This window comes from Dendropsophus ebraccatus, chromosome 4 (assembly GCF_027789765.1).
Source record: "Dendropsophus ebraccatus isolate aDenEbr1 chromosome 4, aDenEbr1.pat, whole genome shotgun sequence".
Lineage (NCBI taxonomy): Eukaryota > Metazoa > Chordata > Amphibia > Anura > Hylidae > Dendropsophus > Dendropsophus ebraccatus.
Genome location: NC_091457.1, coordinates 109,302,782 through 109,324,776, shown reverse-complemented (window position 1 = coordinate 109,324,776; position 21,995 = coordinate 109,302,782). Strand labels below are relative to the sequence as shown.

The following is a 21,995-nucleotide window of genomic DNA, read 5'->3' as shown; positions in this document are numbered from 1 at the left end:
TTATTTAATAGCTGTTTAATGGCATTGCAGTAAGAATGTGATTATTGCACCATATCTCTCCAGGGATAATGTGCTGTACTGGAGCAGGGAAATGCACAGTAAGCAGTAAAGTAGTAGTGGGGGGGGGGGGGGGGCACAACACAAGCCTATAGCCCACCCACCCCCACCCCCACCCCATATATATTACCACTATCTAATGTGTACAGTGTCAGATGTCTCTCAAAGTATTTGCCTCCTACTTTGAGGCAGAGGGATCTTTCTGAACCCCACAGGCTATAAGGACTGGATGTGTCAGATCCATGTTTATTCCTTTTCTTGAAGCCCCATTATAGCGTATCCTCCAGGTGTGGGAATTCAGGTTGCCTAGGAAACACTATATATGTGGCAGTATATAAGGCAACATATTTTTACTATAGTTTTATTTACTACACAGTAGACTGCCTTGCCATGTTACTCAGGATTAGTTTACGGCCATCCAAAATGGGCTTCATAGCAATGACATCAATTGTGTCTGCTATAGATAGAAAAATTGTGTACCACAATTACAACTTTAATGTTTCTCTATGGTAAAAAGTTACTGGCAACCTTGTATTCATTGTAATAAAGGTGCAGTTACCTTATGCAGTAATGCATGTGGTAGCCTTATGTGTGGCCATGTTCACACAACGTGAAACACCGGCCATTCTGTGAGCGGGTCATGTCGCAGAACGGCCAGTGTTAGTGAAGACCATCCTGGCTGGTACTGCAGTACCGGCTGGATGATCTTCATTTGTGCTGAATTGGGATGCGGGCGCATCCGTGTGTGCCCATGTCCCAATTCACCATTGCACACAATGGAGAGTGCGGGCGGAGTGTGACAGGTCAGGCTTGTGCAAGCCCTATTCAATGAATAGCGGCCGCACAAAACTGACATGTTTTTTGTACGGCCGCTAGTGATCCAGGCCAGAGTTTATATTATGTGTATACTGTACATGCTGGTCGGGATTCCCTCTAACTGCAGTGCACAAAAGTTGTGTATTCGGGTACAAACCCACACACCGTATACGCAACAAATACGCAAGAAATACGCAACAAATACGCAGCAAATACGCAGCAGTTTGATGGTGAAGATTTAATGCTGAGTTCAGTTATTTAGATCTAATCTGCTGCGTTTTTGTTGCGTATTTGTTGCGTTTTTGCTGCGTATTCGCTGCGTATCGCAGCAGTAAATACGCTGTGTATACGGTGTGTGGGTTTATACCCTTAATCACAGCCGTTGTTGCACATTGGCAACAATGGCTGTGATTAATACAAAACTTACATTGTGTGAACATGGCCTTATACTGTATTGGTAATCTGGGGACTGTAAGCTTTGCAGACCTGCTTTTTGGGAGCAATCATAGTGAAGTAAAAAAGTGAATTCCCATAGGTGGGACATGCCTGTGATCATAGAATCTCCCATCCTCCATGTTTGCGGTTGCTTTCCCTTATCTTGCCTGAATAAGGTTCCTGCAGTTTTCCTGTCCTGTACTTTGCAGATATAAATACTGTACTGTTTTTGTTTTTTTCTAATTGCCGTTAATACGGGATGGGGAGACGTCTCTTTCATGTCTTTCTAAGGACATTCTATCCTGGACTTGTCACAAAGCGGATTCCTTTTTCCCAAAATAAACTCCTTTTGCTGTTGGGAAAAACAAAGTTCATTTAAAGGGAAATATCATTGTGGACCGTGACGCATATAAAAGATTGGGGGGGGGGGGGCAGTAGCATAGATCAAAAAGGGCCTCCTATTATAGAGTTTGATTTTACCCCATAGGACTAAAGGACCTGGGGGGAAATGAATGAATGATTGTGTAAATCATTCATTCATTTCCCCCCAGGTCCTTCAGTCCTGTGGGGTAAAATCAAACGCTGTACATACAAAAGTCACAAAGTTTTGCACAGTCCTTGGGGGGAAAGTTATCAAATAGTGTACAATATACACTGGTGTAATCTGCCCACACCAACCAATCACAGCTTAGCTTTCAGCTCTGGTAAAATGAAAACTGGGCTGTGATTAGCTGCTCTGGGCAGTTTACACCAGTCTATATTTTGCACCCTTTGATAAATCTGGGCCTTAGTGGCCAGATCATAACTTAAAAACTCACCAAATTCACTATGATTAACGGCTATGACCTGACAGCAGAAATCTATGCCAGCTTGGAGCTGGAAAAAATTGACCTGTGTGGTGCAAGGTCTGTTATTGTGCAGGCACATTTATGTAAGGACTATTGCCTACCAGTTTCCTACCAGTAGCATAAGGAATGGGACCAACAAGGGCCCCATTTCTGCTTCTATCCTATGTATGGATCCGTGCACACTGAGGGAATCCAGCAATCCAGCAGATTCCATTGCTCCCCCCCCCCCCCACTCTCTCTTGCCGTTCTGCCGGTCCCATAGGCTCTATTCTATGGTCCGGTGAAATCCGTTGTCCGCCCAAAGAAGTGACAAGTTAATTTTTTTGGAGGACGACTGAATCCGCCCAACCATATAATGGAGTCTATGGGACGGCCAGATGTTTAAGTGGAATTGCGTGATTTCTTCAGTGTGCAAGGGCCCTATGACCTTGTTTGGGGAAACATAAATCCACGTCATCTGTTGGATAGGGTGGGTTTTGCACAAAAATATCATATACAGTACTATATTATATTATATATACTGAAAGTACATCTAGTTCCAAGTTACAGACAAGAATATTGGATTAGGCTGGGTTCACAGCTGTACTCGAGACTCTGATAGGTCAGTCTGTACATCCCAAGTCCATACAGTGATTGTGTGACCACTATAGATCTAGCACTGAGTTTGTCAAGAGAGATTTGCACTGTCTTTAGAGAATTGTCTGGACTAGATATAATTATAACAAACCCAATGAAGTTATATACACCTGAGCTGAATTGCAAAGTGTAGAGGTAAGACAAGGCAGCTTTACCAAGATGGCTGGTGAATTGTAGACTACTACAGACTCCAAAATACTGTGCCACCAATTACATGAAGAAGAAATAAATAGAACAAGATCATGCACTTGAGTTATCGGGTATATGGCTGATTAAAGCCCTATTATTGATAATCGTTTCATGTAATAAAAGACAACGATCAGCCAACATGAACCATGTTTGCTAATGATTGTGTTTTATTATGTTACCTCCTATGAGATTCCCATTGCCCAAACCCCCCCACCCCCGGCACTGATCGCTGTTGGCGCATGTAATAAGTGGGGAACGAGAAGCATGCGAGTGCTGACCTGACAGGTCGGCGCTCACTTGCTCCCAGACAACGCCTGTGTAATAGGGGCTTTAGATACAGCAATGACAGACTAGAACCATTCATTGCAGATCACTCACTCATACTGGCAAATTTAGATTCTGGGAATTGGGAGCCTTTAGGCAGTTTCCTGTTTACATGTCAGTGTTCAGATCATTGGGTTTTCCTGGACCATCAGGTGCCAGGAATTTTACCATATCTACTTAATAAAAAGTCAATTTGTATTTTCGCTTTATTGGCCATTAAGAAAGTTTTATTAGATGTTTTACAAGAGGCCGATTCTATAGGTTGTTAACTTTGTGACATACATCAAAGCTTTGTATCTTTATAGATCAATTAGAATTAATGAATGGTAAAATATACCTAAGAGGCAGTGTCTGTTCGGCATTGTAGGTGCTCCCAAAATAACCTTTGGATTGTCTTAATTAAGTGTGTTAATTAAGATTTCATTAGATTTAACCCATTTTCTGCCAGGTAAAATTAAACTTTTGTTTCAATAGCCTAAAATGCCTGCCAGCAATGTATGTGCTGGCACTGCCTTTGCCTTACTTATAGTAGAGATTGTAACTTAAGCAGGGGCACATTCTATACATGCTGGGATCCCTAAAGGGTTTGTGGTTGGGTGTAATTTAGCAAGTATCTTGTTTTATATCTGTTTTACATGTTTATTACAAATATTCTTTTTTATTATGTTTGTATTGAAACTGTATTTGTACTAGGTATGGCTGCAAGCAAAAGGAATAACATATAGCTAGGAACATTTCGGAGGGAAGGGAGGAATCTATTCTTGGTCAGCCTCTCTGCTGAGAGAAAAAGGAAGTTGAGTCAGAGTAGTGCAGCTTCTTTCTCATGGGAAGGGTTTGCATCAAAAGAGAAAGGCTGAGGAAATCTTGGCATACATACACCCCCTGCCAAGAATTCCTTTACCAGCTTGGGGGTTGAAGGGTGTTCTTGCTAAGATTACTTTTCTAAGTGTTCCCTTTACTAGTCTTACCTGTGAATTTACTAGACATTAATGACTTAAGTTTTACAGCTGCTTCAGAAAGAACCACATGACACCACATTAAAGAGAACAAGCTCCTAGTACAAACCCTGCTTTAGCCATAAGGGTACTATTACACGGAACGACAATAAGTCGAATCGGCCCGATTCGGCCGATTATGATTCCGTGTAATAAATACAACAATCAGCCGATGATCTATATAGGTTTAACCCTCTAATTGTCGGGCGCAGACCGTGCATCACCACGTGTAATAGCGGTGTGCGGCCGTCAGCTAATGATATACATTACCTATCCAGGCTGCAGGGCTCCTCTTGTGGTCTTCTTCTGCCCGGGTCCCGCTCGCTGCAGCTTTAAAGCGGCCTGTCTCAGCTAAAAGACCACTCAGCCAATCACTGGCCAGGACCGCGGCACGGCCAGTGATTGGCTGAGACAGGCCCCTCTGAAGCTGGAGCGTGCGGGACCCGGGGAGAAGAAGACCGCAAGAGGAGCCCTGCAGCCTGGACAGGTAATGTATAAAGTAAAAGCAAGGGCTGCAAGGACATTGGTAATGATGTCCCTGCAGCCCTTGTTAAATGATAATCGGGTTACAGTTATTATTGGGCCTTCATCAGCCCGTATAATAACACCCTAAGCCTGACTATTGTTGTGTTCGAAAGACTGCATCTCCTTTGTAGAAGAACCTGTTGTTTCCATTACAGAACTGTGAGTTATTGGTGTGTATGGTTTCACCCTCCTTATCACTGTGCCAACCCAGGGGAGTGGGGGAGAGCTAGACTAGCCGCTCAAGCCACTGTGACAATAGAGAACTGTAAAGTGTCCTCAGAAAACTACTATGCGCATCATTTCAGCCATACCCACAAGGCCTCTGGTCTCCACACACACTCTACCTACTGACTGATGGTGACCGGAACCATTGCCCTGGCAACCATGTGCTTGCGTCAGGGAAGACATTAAAGAGCTGGGGCATTGTGTTGTAGCATCCACAGGGTGGGGGATGGATAAGCCATATATATACCTCAGCTCGTCTCCATTATGAGAGCATTAGGGATGTGCACAACCAAGAGCACTCCAAGTCAGAGACCTGAGAGACAGTTGAAGTCTAGGCAACTTCCAAGGGAGACTGCCAGTAGATTTTGGTAAAGCCCCCAGTTTACAAAGTGTGTGGCAAGAGGGACACCTGAATATGTGCTACTGTATATTAGCAGAGGAACAGAGCCAAAGTCAGACCATGTCCAGGGCCAAATAGTCATCAGCTAGGCCCCGGTGGGTGGGTGGTAGGAAGAGAGAGAGACTGGACATTCTGTATAGCCCTATACAAGCCCAGCCTTGAATACTCAGAGAATGACAACTTTCCTTTCCTTGAGAGGTTGAAAGTACAGAGGCATCTAGATGCAAGGACCATGTGTGTGGTAAAGATATCTCTAATGAGTATTGTTGCTTTGAATTCAATCAGTTTCCCATTTCAAAACAGTATACCATCACATTGTAATCATGGGGAGTTTAACATCTGGGACCCCCACCAATCATGAGAATAAAAAGCACATAGGGGGAAATTTATCAAGGGCTTTGCGTCTATTTTTAGGTGAATAATTGGATTTTTCACCCATTTTTGGTCTAAGTTCTATTTATGAACCAGTATTCGACAAGCGAATATTTTTTAGATGCAACTTTTTTTAATCTGCCTGTTTTGAGTATTCACCCAAAAGTTTGCATAGTCCGGGATTAGCGCCCAATTTATCATTTGTGATTTTTTAAAAAGGTTTACGTCTGGTCAGTACCAGGTTAATATGCTTGCGCAATTTTTTTGCGTTTTTGCGACTTTTTCTATGACTTTTTACTTAGATACATTCACTTTGGCAGTGCTACATTTTAATAAATCAGTCACAAGATATTGGAACAAAATATACACCAATCCCTGTTAGAATAGTTGCATACAATAGACTTCTTAGTAAATGTCCCCCACAGTGCTTTGTAGAACTATATCCTCTTCTGAGTATTCCCTTTGTGCTATCTCCATTTATGTCATAAATATATCCTTTTACAGTTAAGATCTTACTCTTCCTCTTTCCTGCAAAGAATGTGGACCTGGACTGAGTAGGTCATTTTGTAGTTCCTATCCCATCCTAGTGATGGACTCTACCTCTGGAAGGCCTGTAGTGTGCCATACTGTCCTTGACATTTGAGAACATGTTTGGTTACTGATTCTGTTTCCTGCCTACCTTGTAACCATCAAGCTTATGTGTCTCTCTTTTTAAGAAATTAAGGGACAAGAAGCAATTATTTGCCCCAAAAATGTACATTGGCAGACGCCAGCTTACCCACCGCTAATCGTACCTGTGATCAGTGTAACAGACAGGAGAAAACTGCCAGACAGACATACTGTACACCAGGGGTGGGGAACCTCCGGCCCGTGGGCCGCATCCGGCCCCTGAGACCTCCCGATGCGGCCCGCGGCCCGCAGCTCCCCTGTGATGCGCGCCGCTCTGGAGGAGGAAGAAGCCGGCATACACAGCATCCTCCGGTGTCTGTGACAGCTGCCGGACACAGGAGGATGCTGTCTGTGCCGGCTTCTTCCACAGCAGAGCGGCGCGTGTCTTCAGTCTCCTGCGGGCCGCGCGCGATGACGTCATTTCATCGCGCGCCGCCTGCAGGAGAAGATCGGCACAGAGGACCTGGGACAGAAGAGGACCTGGACAGCGTGGGAGCGGAGGTAAGGTGAGAGGGATGTTTATTTTTTGGGGGTTAACTAGGCTTTAACTAGGTTTATTATTTGGGGGTTAACTAGGCTGCCAGGGACAAGACTGATGGGGGTGATAACTAGGCTGCCAGGGACAAGACTGATGGGGGTGATAACTAGGCTACCAGGGACATGCCTGATGGGGGTGATAACTAGGCTACCAGGGACATGCCTGATGGGGGTGATAACTAGGCTACCAGGGACATGCCTGATGGGGGGGATAACTAGGCTACCAGGGACATGCCTGATGGGGGGGATAACTAGGCCACCAGGGACATGCCTGATGGGGGGGATAACTAGGCTACCAGGGACATGCCTGATGGGGGGGATAACTAGGCTACCAGGGACATGCCTGATGGGGGGGATAACTAGGCTACCAGGAACATGCCTGATGGGGGGGATAACTAGGCTACCAGGAACATGCCTGATGGGGGGGATAACTAGGCTACCAGGAACATGCCTGATGGGGGGGATAACTAGGCTACCAGAGACATGCCTGATGGGGGTGATAACTAGGCTACCAGAGACATGCCTGATGGGGGTGATAACTAGGCTACCAGGAACATGCCTGATGGGGGGATAACTAGGCTACCAGAGACATGCCTGATGGGGGTGATAACTAGGCTACCAGAGACATGCCTGATGGGGGTGATAACTAGGCTACCAGAGACATGCCTGATGGGGGTGATAACTAGGCTACCAGAGACATGCCTGATGGGGGTGATAACTAGGCTACCAGGGACAAGACTGATGGGAGTGATAACTAGGCTACCAGAGACATGCCTGATGGGGGTGATAACTAGGCTACCAGGGACAAGACTGATGGGAGTGATAACTAGGCTACAAGGGACATGCCTGATGGGAGTGATAACTAGGCTACAAGGGACATGCCTGATGGGGGTTAACTAGGCTACCAGAGGCATCACTGGGGGGGTTAACTAGGCTACCAGGGACATGACTTGGGGGTTAACTAGACTACAAGGGGCATCACTGGGGGTTAACTACAATAGCAGGGGCACTGGGGGAACAATACTTTGCCTTGCCCCATGTGCTGCAAACCCACGCTACTAACTGCCGCGCACAGTATGCGGCCCTCGAATGATTTTATTAATGCCCGACCGGCCCTCGACATGGAAAAGGTTCCCCACCCCTGCTGTACACAGTCAGAGATCCTCTCTGCATTTCTCCTGATAACAAGTTGTGGGTAGAAAGTTAGTATGAAGTTAGACAGCTGGGGGTTTTTTTGTTTTTTTTTAACAACTTTTATGGGTAATAGACTAAATTACAATTTTCATATTTACTACATTATTTTTCGGATATAGATACGTTTATTGAAATGACAACACCCATTTAGATTACATAATTAATTAGCCAATGAAATAATGCTGCCATGATGGTTACTTGGTACAAAAATCTATATAAAACAGTTCATACAGGGCTGTATGATAGTTCCTGAGCTTAAAAAGCTAAAAGGTGATGGTTTCCACGTGGTATAGCAGTTATATACACCTAAAAGAGAGTACTCTGACCAAGGTGAAATTTAGGACACCCTTCTGGTCAAGTGGTGTCTTTGGCAGTCCAAGTCCTGCTGGTCAAGCGCTCTGACAGCACAGATGAGATTTTATTCTCCATTAGACAACCTTTAAAGGGGTTATCCAGCGCTATAAAAACATGGCTACTTTTCCCCCTCTCTTGTCTCCAGTTCAGGTGTGGTTTGCAATTAAGCTCCATTTACTTCAATGGAACTGAGTTCCAAACCCCACCCAATCTGGAGACAAGAGAACGGAAAAAGTGGCTATGTTTTTGTAGCGCTGGATAACCCCTTTAAGTCCTTTGGGGACTTTGTAATCCCTGCTGCTCTTGTGGAGGTTAAAGTTGCTGATGGTGTGATAGGAAAACTAGGTTACATCTTTCTTGGTTTCCAGTAGGGACATTAGCAAACATGTAGCTTTAAAGTACTTGGCTTCAACATAAAGTGAGTAGCAGGCAATCTAACCATCATATATAATTTATAGAGGTATCAGAGTACAGAAGGGAAAGCAACATCTGCTCCATCTATAGCTACACCTCTAGTGGTAGATCTTATTGTTTGCTGTCCAGTAGAAAATAGTTGACCAGGATTACAACTCCATGCATATTAAAATGCTATGGATAGATGCCAGGTTAAAGTGGCTACCTTGATAAGCGAATAATAAAGTAATAAATCTTAGAGTTCCAATGGAGGCAGATATATGCTACTAAATGGTGTGAATATCACTGCATCTGTAAAAAGAAAGGTAACTAGTATCTCCTGGGCACCAGTCCAAAATCTATAACATGCTGACCATCTACCAAAGTATATTCTATTTATTATACTAGTGTCTTCCTGTTGGGGCCATTGGGCCCCCTCAGTATCATGGGTGACTGCTTCCTCTGCACCCCTATATGTGCCCCTCCTCATGTGAAACCTGTACCATCAAGTGCCAGTCAGGTAATTTAATTTACAGAAAGAAGCCTGTATTAATGGTGTGCACAGAGGTAGTACAGACAGGAGCAGAGCCTTGGTGTCCAGGCACAAGGTGATGGATGAAGTCACACAGAAAGCTTCTGATTAATGTCCATGCTGAACACGCTCTCAGTGGAGTAATGAGCGGTCTATGGCCTCGTGTTCTTCTTGCTTCCGTTTCGGACTTTGATTGTAATGCTAACTTGGAACTTTTTGTTTCCTAATCTTGGCACGTTGTCACAAGAAATTAACTGTATTTCTGCTGCTCTCATCTCACTGCTCAGACTCTCTCGCATAGACACACACCAAAAAACTATGTGAAGAATTTGTAGAAATGACTGAAAATAAAAAAATTTTGCCCCATGTAACCAGTTGCAGATGTAATGTTTCTGGTTGTCCTGACTGGTTGACTGTAAGCCCAGTATCATCAGCACAAATTTCTGTTGTGTCCTGGTTGTAATAAGGGATCTTTTACCAGTATCATGCTACGGATGGTTCAGGCAGCATGAAACTGGTTATAAGTTCCCTTTAATGTCTTCTTCAAGCTTAAGAAGGGAAGTCTTTCCGTCATAGTCATGTGGGACAAGGAAATCACAACAGAAAATCACTTTATTGGCTTCTCCCAGGTACTCCCTCGTTGCATCTATTAATACAGAATCAGGGAACGGCTTATTTATGCTGCCATTTATTGCCATTTGTCACAACAAAACAAGTTTAACTCTTGGTTGCCTCAAGGGTTGAAGGGGTTAAGAGGGCATTGTGTGGCGGCCTTGGCGTGGAGCGGTCCAGGGTGTGCCTCCCGCCCAACGTCAGTCTCCTGCGGTTCATTGCCAGGTTATCTCTGGGGAGGAAAAGACTCCCTGTTTACAGGAAATGCAGCACAAGGGTCTCCGGCGCAGTGGGAAAGGCGTGTGCATTAACAAGGACACTGATTGTTTGTAACCCCTTCATGACTGTACCATGATTAGAGGGTTAATCATCGCTGGCTCATGGTTCTACTCTGTACTGGCAGAGACCTGTAACATTTCCTCACTGCCGTTCTAATTACATCATAGTGTTTCCTGATTGGTTTTTATGACTTAGTCATCATTACATTTTTTTCACTTCTACCTTGTACCACATTTTAATCTATGTTATGTCACTTAATACATATGTAAGGAGGGAGGAACCCCTCTTAGGCCAGGTGATCCAGCGGTGCTTCCCTTCCAGCGCAGGTGAAAAGTGCTGGAGGTAAACGGATCTTTGAACTGATCCCATTCATTTCTATGGGACAGTTAAAAGCATTCGGAGTATGAATAGTGACGCTGGATCGCCGAACGCGCTGGACGGCAGAAGGCTGCAAGGGCTTGATGTTTAATGTTAAAAAGTATAGGACAACTGATGACGACTGATGCATTTCTGCCATGAGTTGTGGCATCAGTTGTAACAAAACAAGAAAGCCGGACCACCGGATATATGTAATCCCAGCCTTACAGTATAATGGCAGTATATCCATACTGAATTGTTAATGTAATCTTCATACATGTTATGTGTTTGCCAATATAAATGCATTCACCATTGAGAATGTTTGTAAGTAATTCTATATATTGAATGTATGCTTCCAGTGTTGGCTACTTGGCCATAGGGTATTAAAAACGTTTAAAAGCAGGAATTACACTTGTGGTTAAGACCACATGAGATGCAGAGGTCCCCCGTGCTTATTAGAACAAAAGGCCCAGATGAAGAGCCAGACAAAGGAGGAGCATTAGAAAAGCCTTCAGTAAGAGATGAAGCTGCAGAGAGATGTGATATCAGTGAAATGATTGTAGTGACCTTCAGTTCAGCTCTTCTAAAACAAACCTTATAAGATAAGTGTATGGCACTAGCGTACAGCACACATGGGCCAATGGGTTGTAAAATGTGAGAGGATATGTGATTTTCGTCTTGCTTGATTATAAAGCCTTGTGGACAATACAACACATCTCTTGGGTTTTAGGTCTGTCTACTCTGTGTTCTCTCCAGACCAAGATCATTTCATCACTTCTGGTGTCCAGCAGTTTGTTAAGGATTTAAAAAAAAAAAAAAAAAAAAAAACGCTTAAGATTAAGAATTTATTGTAAATGTAAAATTAAGAAGCGTGCATAATGTGTAAGTTTAGGAAGTGCTAGCCAGAGCTTGTGAGTGAGTAGTGAGATGTTTGTGGTGTGAGCAAGACCAATCCTAGAATTGTATAGAGAATGGGTCTGGATGAAGTTATGCTGTATACTCCTGTAACATGAAGTAGTCTGGGATCTTCGGAGGCACTTGACAGATCAATACAAAGTGGCTGGAATATCGAGTCCATGCAGGTTATAGAGAAAAGTTCCCTTCTGGAGACTCACAACATAATAAGACAGGTAAAAGCCAGAAGACTTGGTGGACCCATGACATATCACATGGTTTCCTGGCCTTGTAAAAGGTCTGCCCAAAAGTGAAGTTCTACAACATTCAAAACCCAGAACCCAGTGACCCCCCCCCCCCCCCCCCTGCTTTATATATACATGACATTACTTGACACGGGTTATGGTATGTATTATACTCCAGAGCTGCATTATTTTGCTGGTTAAGTCACTGTGTACATATCAGATATTACTTATATTGTACTGATTCCAAGTTACAGCCTGCAATATACACCAAAGCTTCATTTATAATTTCAGTCTGCTATTGGAAACACACAAAGCTTATTAACAGAAGTAGCTTTGCAATAACATGTGTACTGTATTTGGCTTAAAGGACAACTCTGGTGAAAAGCTTTTTAGCAGTAATTGAAACACATTACAAAGTTGTATAACTTTGTATTATGCTTCAATCACCTATCTGCCCCCCTTCCCTATCTCCCCCCCCCCCCACATACACACACACACCAGGAAATGAAGTAAACTCGGTCTTACCTAATGACTGTTGCCCCAGGCTGCTCTGTGGCAGCCATTTTGTGACAGTGATGTCATCAAGAGGGAGGCGGGTCTAAGCCCTATTAGGCCAGCCTCTCTTTGTCAGATGACTCAGGTTGCTCAGCTCTGATTGGCTGAGCAAGCTGTAAGCCATCTAACAGTTCTACTCAGACAAAGTGCATCATGGGAAAGCCCAAACCAGGAAGTGAAGAAAAAATGACCAACTGGAACTTCAGTTGTTTTTTTTCTACCAGCACCGGAGTTGTCCTTTAACTGCTCTCCTGCCTTTTATCTACCACTGAAAAAGATGGCAGGTTAGATTCCAATAGTGTCTGGTAGAGGCCTTTGGATGAGGATATAATAAGCCTAATGGACATTGGCATCTGCTGTAAAAACAAAAAGAGAAATCCAAGGTCATTTTAAACCATGTCTCCCAACAATCCTATACAATCATGGTAAATGGATTAAAGTGTTGCCTGTCCTTGATATACTGGTTTATATTGTCCTTAGTGTTCAGTATTCCATTATTCAATTTGGAAGCTAGCAGGAAATGTTAGTTCATGTGCTTACACGATATTATAGTTGTCTTTGGCATGCATTGTCCTGACTGTTCTTATGCATCACTCTGGGTGCTGAAATACACAAGGAAGTGCTGGTATACATACTGAATCTGGGTAGTGGTATGTATTATTTGAGTATTTGGCTGGGTTCACACTGTGTTTTTGCAGTGTGAATCCTGCCTTATATACATAACCCTTGGTGCTGGTATATGTTATTTTGATGCTGCTATACATAATACTAGGCATGGGCGTACATGTGAACGTTATCTGGGTGCCATTATACATTGTGTTAGGTGCTGGTGTACATAATCCCGGATTCTGGTATGGATTGCCCTATGTGTTGGTGTACATACCCGTGGATGCTGGTATACATTGTCCTAGTGGTATACATAAATTACACAAAAAAGTTCTGTGTTTCACTCTGAAATAATCTACTTCTCAGTATATTATACATTATGTAACTCCGTCACCATAAACAATATACTGGAAATCCACTTAAACAATCTATACAAAAATCAACACATGGGCACATATTCCCACATTAAATATTACCCTTTTATTATTTGCAATTAAAAACGTAACAATCAAAGATGTAATTTGTGCTCAACGACAACCCAGTACAGAAAATGATGTCACCACAACAGAGTACATGGGACAAATAGACTTGTAATCGTTTATTAATAATCTATTTGTCCCATGTACTCTGCTGTGGTGGTGTCATTTTCTGTATTGGGTTGTCGTTGAGCACAAATTACATCTTTGATTGTTACGTTATTAATTGCAAATAATAAAGGGTAATATTTAATGTGGGAATATGTGCCCATGTGTTGATTTTTGTATAAAGTGGTATACATAATCCTGGGTCCTGGTATGCTTTACTCTATGTGGTGGTGTACATACTCCTGGGTGCTAGTAGATGTTATGTGGGGTGTTGCCATACATGGGGCATTAGTGTACATTCCCCTGGGTGCTGATTCCCTTTATAGTGGGTGCTTGCATACTGTTCATTGTACTGGGTTGCTTACCTGATTGCTGGGCTGGCAGGCATATTGCAGGGTGCGGGCATGCAGCTGGTATAAATCCTTCTGCTGACATATGCTGTTCTGGGTAGTGGCATGCAGTTGGTATAAATCCTCAGCTGGCATGCAGTTATTGCTGGTCTGATGACTTGGCTCCCTAGTGGATTTTTAGCTTGGTGTTTTCGGATCTCTTGGCCTCATTCAGCCCTCCAGCTGCAATCTGGTATCACTCAGCCATATCATTACTACAAGCAGAAGAATTATCAGGGGATGAAACTATCTGTGGAGAACAGCAGCTTCGGGCACCTCCGCTGGCTGGAAAGTCTTATGTGACACTTCTCCCGTCCAATACTGACCAATTAATTATTAACCCCTTACTGAACCATGTATAAACGATAACCAGAAGACCTTGTGTGTACACTGAACAGTGTATCCTCACAACATCCAGAGGTATATACTGTACTTTACAAATGCTCAGCAAACAGTATCACACAGGATAGACTACAGGTTACAGACACTGGCTTAGCAGACAGTATCACACGTGACAGGCTTTGATGTGGTATCAGACATGATCATAATAGATACTGTAAAATATGCTTTATTTCACCTTAAATTGTGGTTTAGGCAACACCAGGAAGATTGTCAATGATTTTTAAAGGAGAAGTCTGGCGAAACTTTTCATTTGAATATTGTATTGCCCCCCAAAAGTTATACAAATCACCAATATACACTTATTATCGGAAATGCACATGAAGTGCTTTTTTCCCAGCACTACTACTCCATCAAGGCTTCACTTCCTGGATAACATGGTGATGTCACTTCCTGGATAACATGGTAACGTCACTTCCTGGATAAAATGGTGATGTCACAACTCGACTCCCAGAGCTGTGCTGGCTGTGGCTGCTGGAGAGGATGATGGCAGGGGGACACTGAGGGACACAGGGCACTGGAGGGACACTGAGCATCCCACTGCCATCATCCTCTAAATAAAGATGATTGACATCCAGGAAGTAAAATGTGCTGCTGCATGCTTTTCCTCAAACCCCAACTGATCAAAATTGTTTCCCTGACATGTGTAAAAAATTACTTTACAGTGTACTCAGTATAATTGGTTGTAGGACCACAAACTAGTAACTGGTTCTGAAACCCCCAAAATGTCAACACAATCTAAAAAAGAAATGAAAATTAAGAGAAAAATGCTGTTTAATCCACAGGCATTGTGTTATACAGCATGAGGAGCTGAGCAGATTGATATAAAGTTTTGTGAGGAAAGTTCCAGGATAACTTGTCCTTTACGAGATGTAGATGTACACAAATAAATGGCAAGTTATCCTGGATTTTTTCCTGTAAAATCATTCCGCTTAGCTCCTTCTGCTCTATATCATGCTGCCTGCAGATTGGACTGCGTATTTTGACATGACAGCTTCTAAATATTTCCCTTGTCACATATTCATTATCCAGAAACTTTACATATAGAATCAATCTTCATAGAAAGTATAATTGATATATTGCATTTCTGATCCTCATACTCTAGAACTTTCACCATCAGCTGGAAATGTTTAGGAAATACAGCCATGGAGACCATGATAAATTACAGAGCGGATGTTCACAAATTCTGAACTGTGTTCCAGACCTCATCTGCCATTAAAATTAGCACATAACATTGTACCAGGAGCTTCATGGCATGGTTTTTATGGCTGAATGGCTGCATGTAAGCCTTTCATCACCAAGCACAGTACCAGAAGGGATCATTCTACAGGGTTGTTTATTAGGGGGAAATCCTGATGTTTCAGCATACCAAGACATTTTGGACACTTGTGGAAAAATTTGTGGAAAAAAATATGTTCAGTCCTCTACTGTCCCAGAATACCTGGGTCCATAAAGACATGGTTGGGGAAGGTTGGTGGGAGAACTTGACTAGCCGCATACAGTCCTGGCATCAACCCCATCCAACACCTTTGGAAAAAACTAGAACAGAAATTGTGAGGCAGACCTCTTCACCCATCAGTGCCTGACCTCACAAACTCTCATCTGAATGAAGGGCAAATAATTCCCAGACACACGCCACAAACTTGTAGAAAGTCTCCCATTCTGCAGAGGAGGAGCAACTTTATTTTAATTCTTATGGGGTGTCCTTAAAGCTCTTGTAGGTGTAATGTATAGGTATTCCAATACTTATGTCCATATAGTATACATTGATGTAACATTGTATAAATTGATGTATGTTAAGGCAAAAAACAGAGTAGTCCTGAAACATACAATTTATTTTATCTGCGGGAAGAATGAATAAAAGGAACTCCCCCCCCCCCCCTTACAATCTCAATATCCATGGGAATAATTTGCAAAATGTTGGCAACTACCTTTCTAGATTTAAAGCCACAGACCCCCCTCACCTAGTAAAAATGAAGACGATGCCATAAATCACCCTTCCTACCCTCATGACAAGATTCAGACACTCATGGATGCCATGTTCTAATTGGAAGGTATTTTTTACAATACACATCTCTCTGTCAGTAAATCAGCCTCTGCCCCAGGGGGGCAATTTTCTCTATCTCCTCAATAATAAGATTATGGATTGTGACCCCGGATAGCAATAAGCTCACACTGTTTGATTGCCTTCCTTATATCATTACTATTTATTTCCATTTTTCTGATGGCAGACAGAAGCATTCTGATAAAATTATTATCTCCGTTTGTATGGCCGTAATGTGTCTGTCCATCTTCTGAGACGAGCATATAATTGTATTAGCACCGGCGGCAGCCATTATGTCCTGAAACTCTGCGTGTAATTATTAGGTCATGTGACTGGCTCACAGTATTACACCGTAATGTGTTAAATATGGCATTCGTGTAAAAGAGGGCTGCTCAGTGTGGAGCCTGTCTGCAGGCGATCATCAATGAGATTTACTTCTCAAATTGGGGACATTGTTGTTCAGGTGGTTGAGACAATGCTATCAGCCCAGCCTCTCTGCATCTCTGTGCAATGACCATATGTGCTCTTAAGGGTGGGACTAGACATGGTGGGATTTTCAGCTGATTTCCAGCTTGGATTCGGCACTGGAAATCCACAGTACATCATGGTTAATGTGGATGGGGTTTTGAAAACACAATCTATAGAAAATTTGCAGCAATATCTATGAGATGTCAGAAGAATGAAAGGATTCATGGGATGTTACTTTTCTACCTTTTGGATAATATTTTTGCATTCAGAGGTTGGGAACCTGTCCTGACCTAATACTTATATCAAATGAGGGTTTGTTATACTTGTATCCAGACTAGACAATCCCCTGAGAGCTAAACATCAGCAACACAAATGTCTCTTCCTATGGTTTGTTATAATGTGTGATTCTGGAGCACAGGCTGCTTTGCATCCAAAAGACAAATCATGCCTGAATACAATTCTAAGGCTACTTTCACTTACTTTTGTTGCAATGTTCATCAGAAGTATACATCAGCAGAATTTCCCTACCTATACTTTAGTAGCATGCCACTTAGTATGTTTTATGTTCTTACCAGGTAGTGCTGTATGGAATACTGCAGTCTGATGCACAATTCCATAAAGAATAAATAAATCAAAATGTTATCCTAAAATGTTGAGTGAATGTAGCATATTAGGTCGATGTAGTTTTCAGTCTTTGGATGTAAATGGGAATATTTCCACTTGCAGTAGCCCAGAAGCAGTGTAGATTAATAGAAGAGCTGGTGGTAATGCTGAGGATTACAGTCTCCACTTTGGTCACAGTCTGGGTCATGGTGCTTGGAGTGCTGCCACCAGACCTCCCACACCAAGGTTGGCACAGTGAAGAGGGGGTGCGCTATCATATCAGTAGTCCCCCAGAGCAATCATTCTATGAGTATGTATGTGTCCTGGCTGGTGGTGTTAGTGGTGCCCTTGGTGGTAATGTACAAGAACAGTCAGACACAAAGTGCTAACAGCATTGACTCACATTTGTCCTTATGGAAGAACACTGGCAACACTTCAAAGATGGAGGCACATTACTTAAAGCGGTACATCAGTTACATCGTATTAAGATTTTTACATGAATAGACCGGCGCCGGCATGGGGATGCTGGTGCCATTGTCCTCTTTTTGAACCATGGCCCAATTCCCATGCACATCGCCGGTCTATTCCTGGGCCCCGGCCTGAAGCAATGGAGACGGGCCCGTCCACCACCAATGTGACAAAAACCCCTCCCCTCCGTAACGTGGCTCTATAAGAATCAATGGAGCTGCGTCACAGAGGGGAGGGGTTTTGTCACACCAGTGCTTCAGGCTGGGAAGGTGCCCAGGAATAGACTGGCGCTGTGTGTGGGAACCAGTTTCAAAAAGAGGAAAGTGGCACTGGCATCCCTGCACCGGTGCCGGTCAATTTTACATGATTATCAGGCTGTATATGGGCTCAGTAAGCAAGTGCCGATCTAGCAGATAGGCGCTCACTTACATCAAGTCACTGGGGTGTGTAATAGAACCCTTAAGGCACTATTACACACACAGATTTATCTGACAGATCTCTGACAGATCATTGAAGCCAAAGCCAGGAACAGACTAAAAAACAAAGTGTCTGTTACAGCAGAGACCATGTCAGCTTGTCTCATGTAGCTCAGAGGTTGGAAAACACATTTGCTTGGGTCACGGTACTTCTAAAAGGCAGAAGTCCCATTGGTACTGCAATTCCTAACTGCAAGTTTGGGTTATGGTAGCCATGTTCCTCTAGGACTAGCTGACAGCACATGTGGGTCCTCTTGTAGAGCTATGGGGTCCTTGTTTACCTTCTAATCATAGGCTAAGCATCTCTTTGTTCATCTCCTCCTTCACACAGACTTAGGACTTCGTCTAAACAGTGTCCTGAACTAAACTTCCTAGCTGGACCTCCTTAGTCCATGCTGCCCTGAACTATCCGGTCTTCTCTGCGAAAGGTTCCTGCAGCATAAGTGTATAGGAGTTAACTCTTTAATGGCTTTCAGGCTTTTCTGTTGTATAGGTTGAAATGAAAGTCACATAGATCGGTGTAAATCAATAAAAATGGTATGAAACGGAGACAGTCACAAAGTATAATAGAAAATAGCAGAATGTGCTCAGTATGGCGTTATTTCTAGATCTCAGATCTCTTCATGCTCATCACCACTGAAGAAACCTGGGAATATGCTACAGCCTTTTGGGATTGGAGGCCCAAAGGTGATCTGGGCAAACATGTCAGAGTTGTCAACCATATTGGACCAATATGGGACCATATTGGACAGTCTCCAGTCTTGAATAGAATTGCTTATGGTATTCATACATTGTGGCAATATTATAGTTTATGACTTGCAAAGCACTGAGGTAAACTGCAAAAAAAAAAAAAATCCATGATGTGCGAATTTTTTCTCTTATGGGGATATTTGCACCCACTAATTCAGCAGCAAGAATACTCTAATATGAAGAAGCTTGTCTTTTCAATTAGTGGTCTTCCATCAACAGACAACATACTGGTTTAGTAGTTATATACTGTATGTAACTAAATGTAACATACTGGTTCAGCAGTGATGTATACTTACCCACCCCCGTGCCCCCACATCGCAGCATCACCAGCTCTCTGACAGCCGCCGGCCTCCTGCAGCTCCTTCCACTTCATGTCCTGGCTAAAAAAAAATCCTGCTTAGCTAGTCAATGACTGGTTAGGTGGGTATTTCCAGTTAGGAGATGACAATGGAGGAAGCTGGGAGAAACAGAAGACCGGTGACTGTCAGAGAGTTGATGACATTGCGCTGCAGGGGCATGGGGATGGGTAAGTATAGATTTTTATTATGTTCCCCAAACCCCCTGCCTGCATCAGATTTGTCCAGAGTTTCCCTTAAAGGACTGATGTAAATGAACAGCTTATATAGATTATTAGCCTTTGTCCTCTTTCTTGTGTCTTTCTCTACATTATCTTGATTATAAAGAACTGTGCAATGTGTTGGTCCTATATAATAGAAGAGAATTATTATAAATATGGGATGTTATAAATAAATGGCATGAATATATGTATATTTAGTTGCTTGTCTTGAATACAGTATCTCTTTATATGCAGTGCCTACACGGAGCCTTACAAAGTCTGTCCCATCCCCATGAACAACATAGAGGACATCACTTCTGATGAAGATCAGAAAAGCTCTGAAGATGAGGAGTCCAGCTCTGGGGGAAATGGAGGGGTACAGAAGGTACACTATCAGTATTAGTACTAATCTACTGGTCATTGTGGACTGTGTACAGGGGTTCTGTAATATATATCTGATATATGAGGAGATTTAAACTGCCGGACGCTTTTGTCTGTCTGGCAGTGGCTTACCTCTCCTCTCTCTATTCATAGGTGTAGCTAGGTTCCCTCACACCCAGAGCAAAGATTTAGTTTAGTGGTCCCCCACAACATCAAGAAGTGTAAGGGCCCTATTCCATGGGATGATTATCGTTCAGATTATCGTTAAATCGTTCGAATCTGGAGGTCCTGGAGGCTTAACGTTTCTCCACGGCCGCAACAGGAATGCCTACAATTCAGCTTTATCATAGGGTCTGGTGGAAGGTTAGAGACATGTACGGGTTACCTGGAAGCTCTGCATACACCTCTATATGGGATACCCCCTGGTTAAGTGAGCTCTTTTTCCTAGAAGGGTTCACACCATGGCGGACACTTGGTCTTAGACGAATACAGCAGTTATACACTAATGGCCAGCTAAAAAGCTTCCAACAGCTGTGTGTGGAATTCCCCATCCCTAGGACACATTTTTATAAATATCTTCAGTTGCGCCACGCGTGTAACAGTGAGGGGGACATTCTATCTCGGGAGCGAGTTGTTATCCCGCCTATTCAGATAGTGGGTACGTCTGCATCCACGTCTGGTCTAATTTCCATATTATATATGCATTTACATGACAAATTTTTAGAGAAACACCCGTTGACCATTAAGAAGAAATGGGAGGCTAACTTGGGTCCCCTGGAGGATGAGTTGTGGAAGGAAATTCTGGAGATGACTCCCCAGTTGTCTGTGGGGGAGCAGCACCGACTGTCCCAACTGTACCTACTACACCGTGTTTACAGGACCCCCGAGTTTTTATTTAAAGTGGGGCTTCGCCCGGATGCCTTGTGTCCTCGGTGCCGGAGGGATGAGGGAGGGATCCTGCACATGTTCTGGCGGTGCCCAAAATTAATGAGGTACTGGCAGGATGTTGCTTCCACCATTTACAAAGTCTATTCTGTACACATTGAACAGTCTCCCTTAGTTTGTGTTTTGGGCTATGTGGAAGACTTAGTTTTACCTAACCCTGAAAAACTAGCTGTTGCTAGGATATTATATATGGCCAGAAAGTTGATAGCCCAGTCCTGGCTTGATCAGGACCCCCCAACATACACAGCCTTTATAGCTAAAGTTAACTGGCTCATTGCCAATGATAAATATGCCTATGAAAAGCGGGAGGCGATGAAAAAATTTGAAAAAATCTGGTTCCACTGGCTGGATACCCCTGGCATGGCGACATCGTCGCTTACTAGAGGCAGGCTCTCTCCCTCAACGGCCACCTAAGCATCTCTCAGTGGGGGACTCCGTGGTGATGCCCCACTACTATTTTACTCTATATTTACCATTCTGGTTTCTTTAGTCATAATGAAAGACACAGAGTCCATTTACCTGTTTTACAATCTTTATTACGGTGTATTCCCTTTTACGGGGGGGGGGCGTTTTCCATGATATGTTGGATGTTGCCAATACGATTTTTGTACTGTTTGTTAAGCTTTGTTTTGTGCAGGGTCTGGACTGCTGTGATGTCCTCCCCTGTGGTTGTGTGTTTCTAAAATGTAAAATTTTCAATAAACACTATTTGATCAAAAAAAAAAATCGTTCGAATCTGAACAATAACCGTTCGGTTGAATAACAGTTAACGATTAACGACCGAACGAGAAATCGATGATCGTTTAATAAGACCTGGACCTATTTTTACCGTTGCTCGTTCGCAAATCGTTCGCATTGAATAAGATAATGTTCGGTCGTTCGC

At 43.1% G+C, this 21,995-nt stretch overlaps 1 protein-coding gene across 3 annotated transcripts in view; it reads left to right on the top strand.

Annotated features, from left to right (window-relative positions):
- Positions 1-21,995, top strand: part of FGD5 (FYVE, RhoGEF and PH domain containing 5) — a 106,767-nt gene that overhangs the window by 15,437 nt on the left and 69,335 nt on the right. For all 3 annotated transcript variants that reach the window (XM_069966684.1, XM_069966683.1, XM_069966685.1), the window contains one exon: positions 20,042-20,171. In XM_069966684.1, the coding sequence (XP_069822785.1) occupies positions 20,042-20,171 (130 nt within the window). The remainder of the gene's footprint in view (positions 1-20,041; positions 20,172-21,995) is intronic.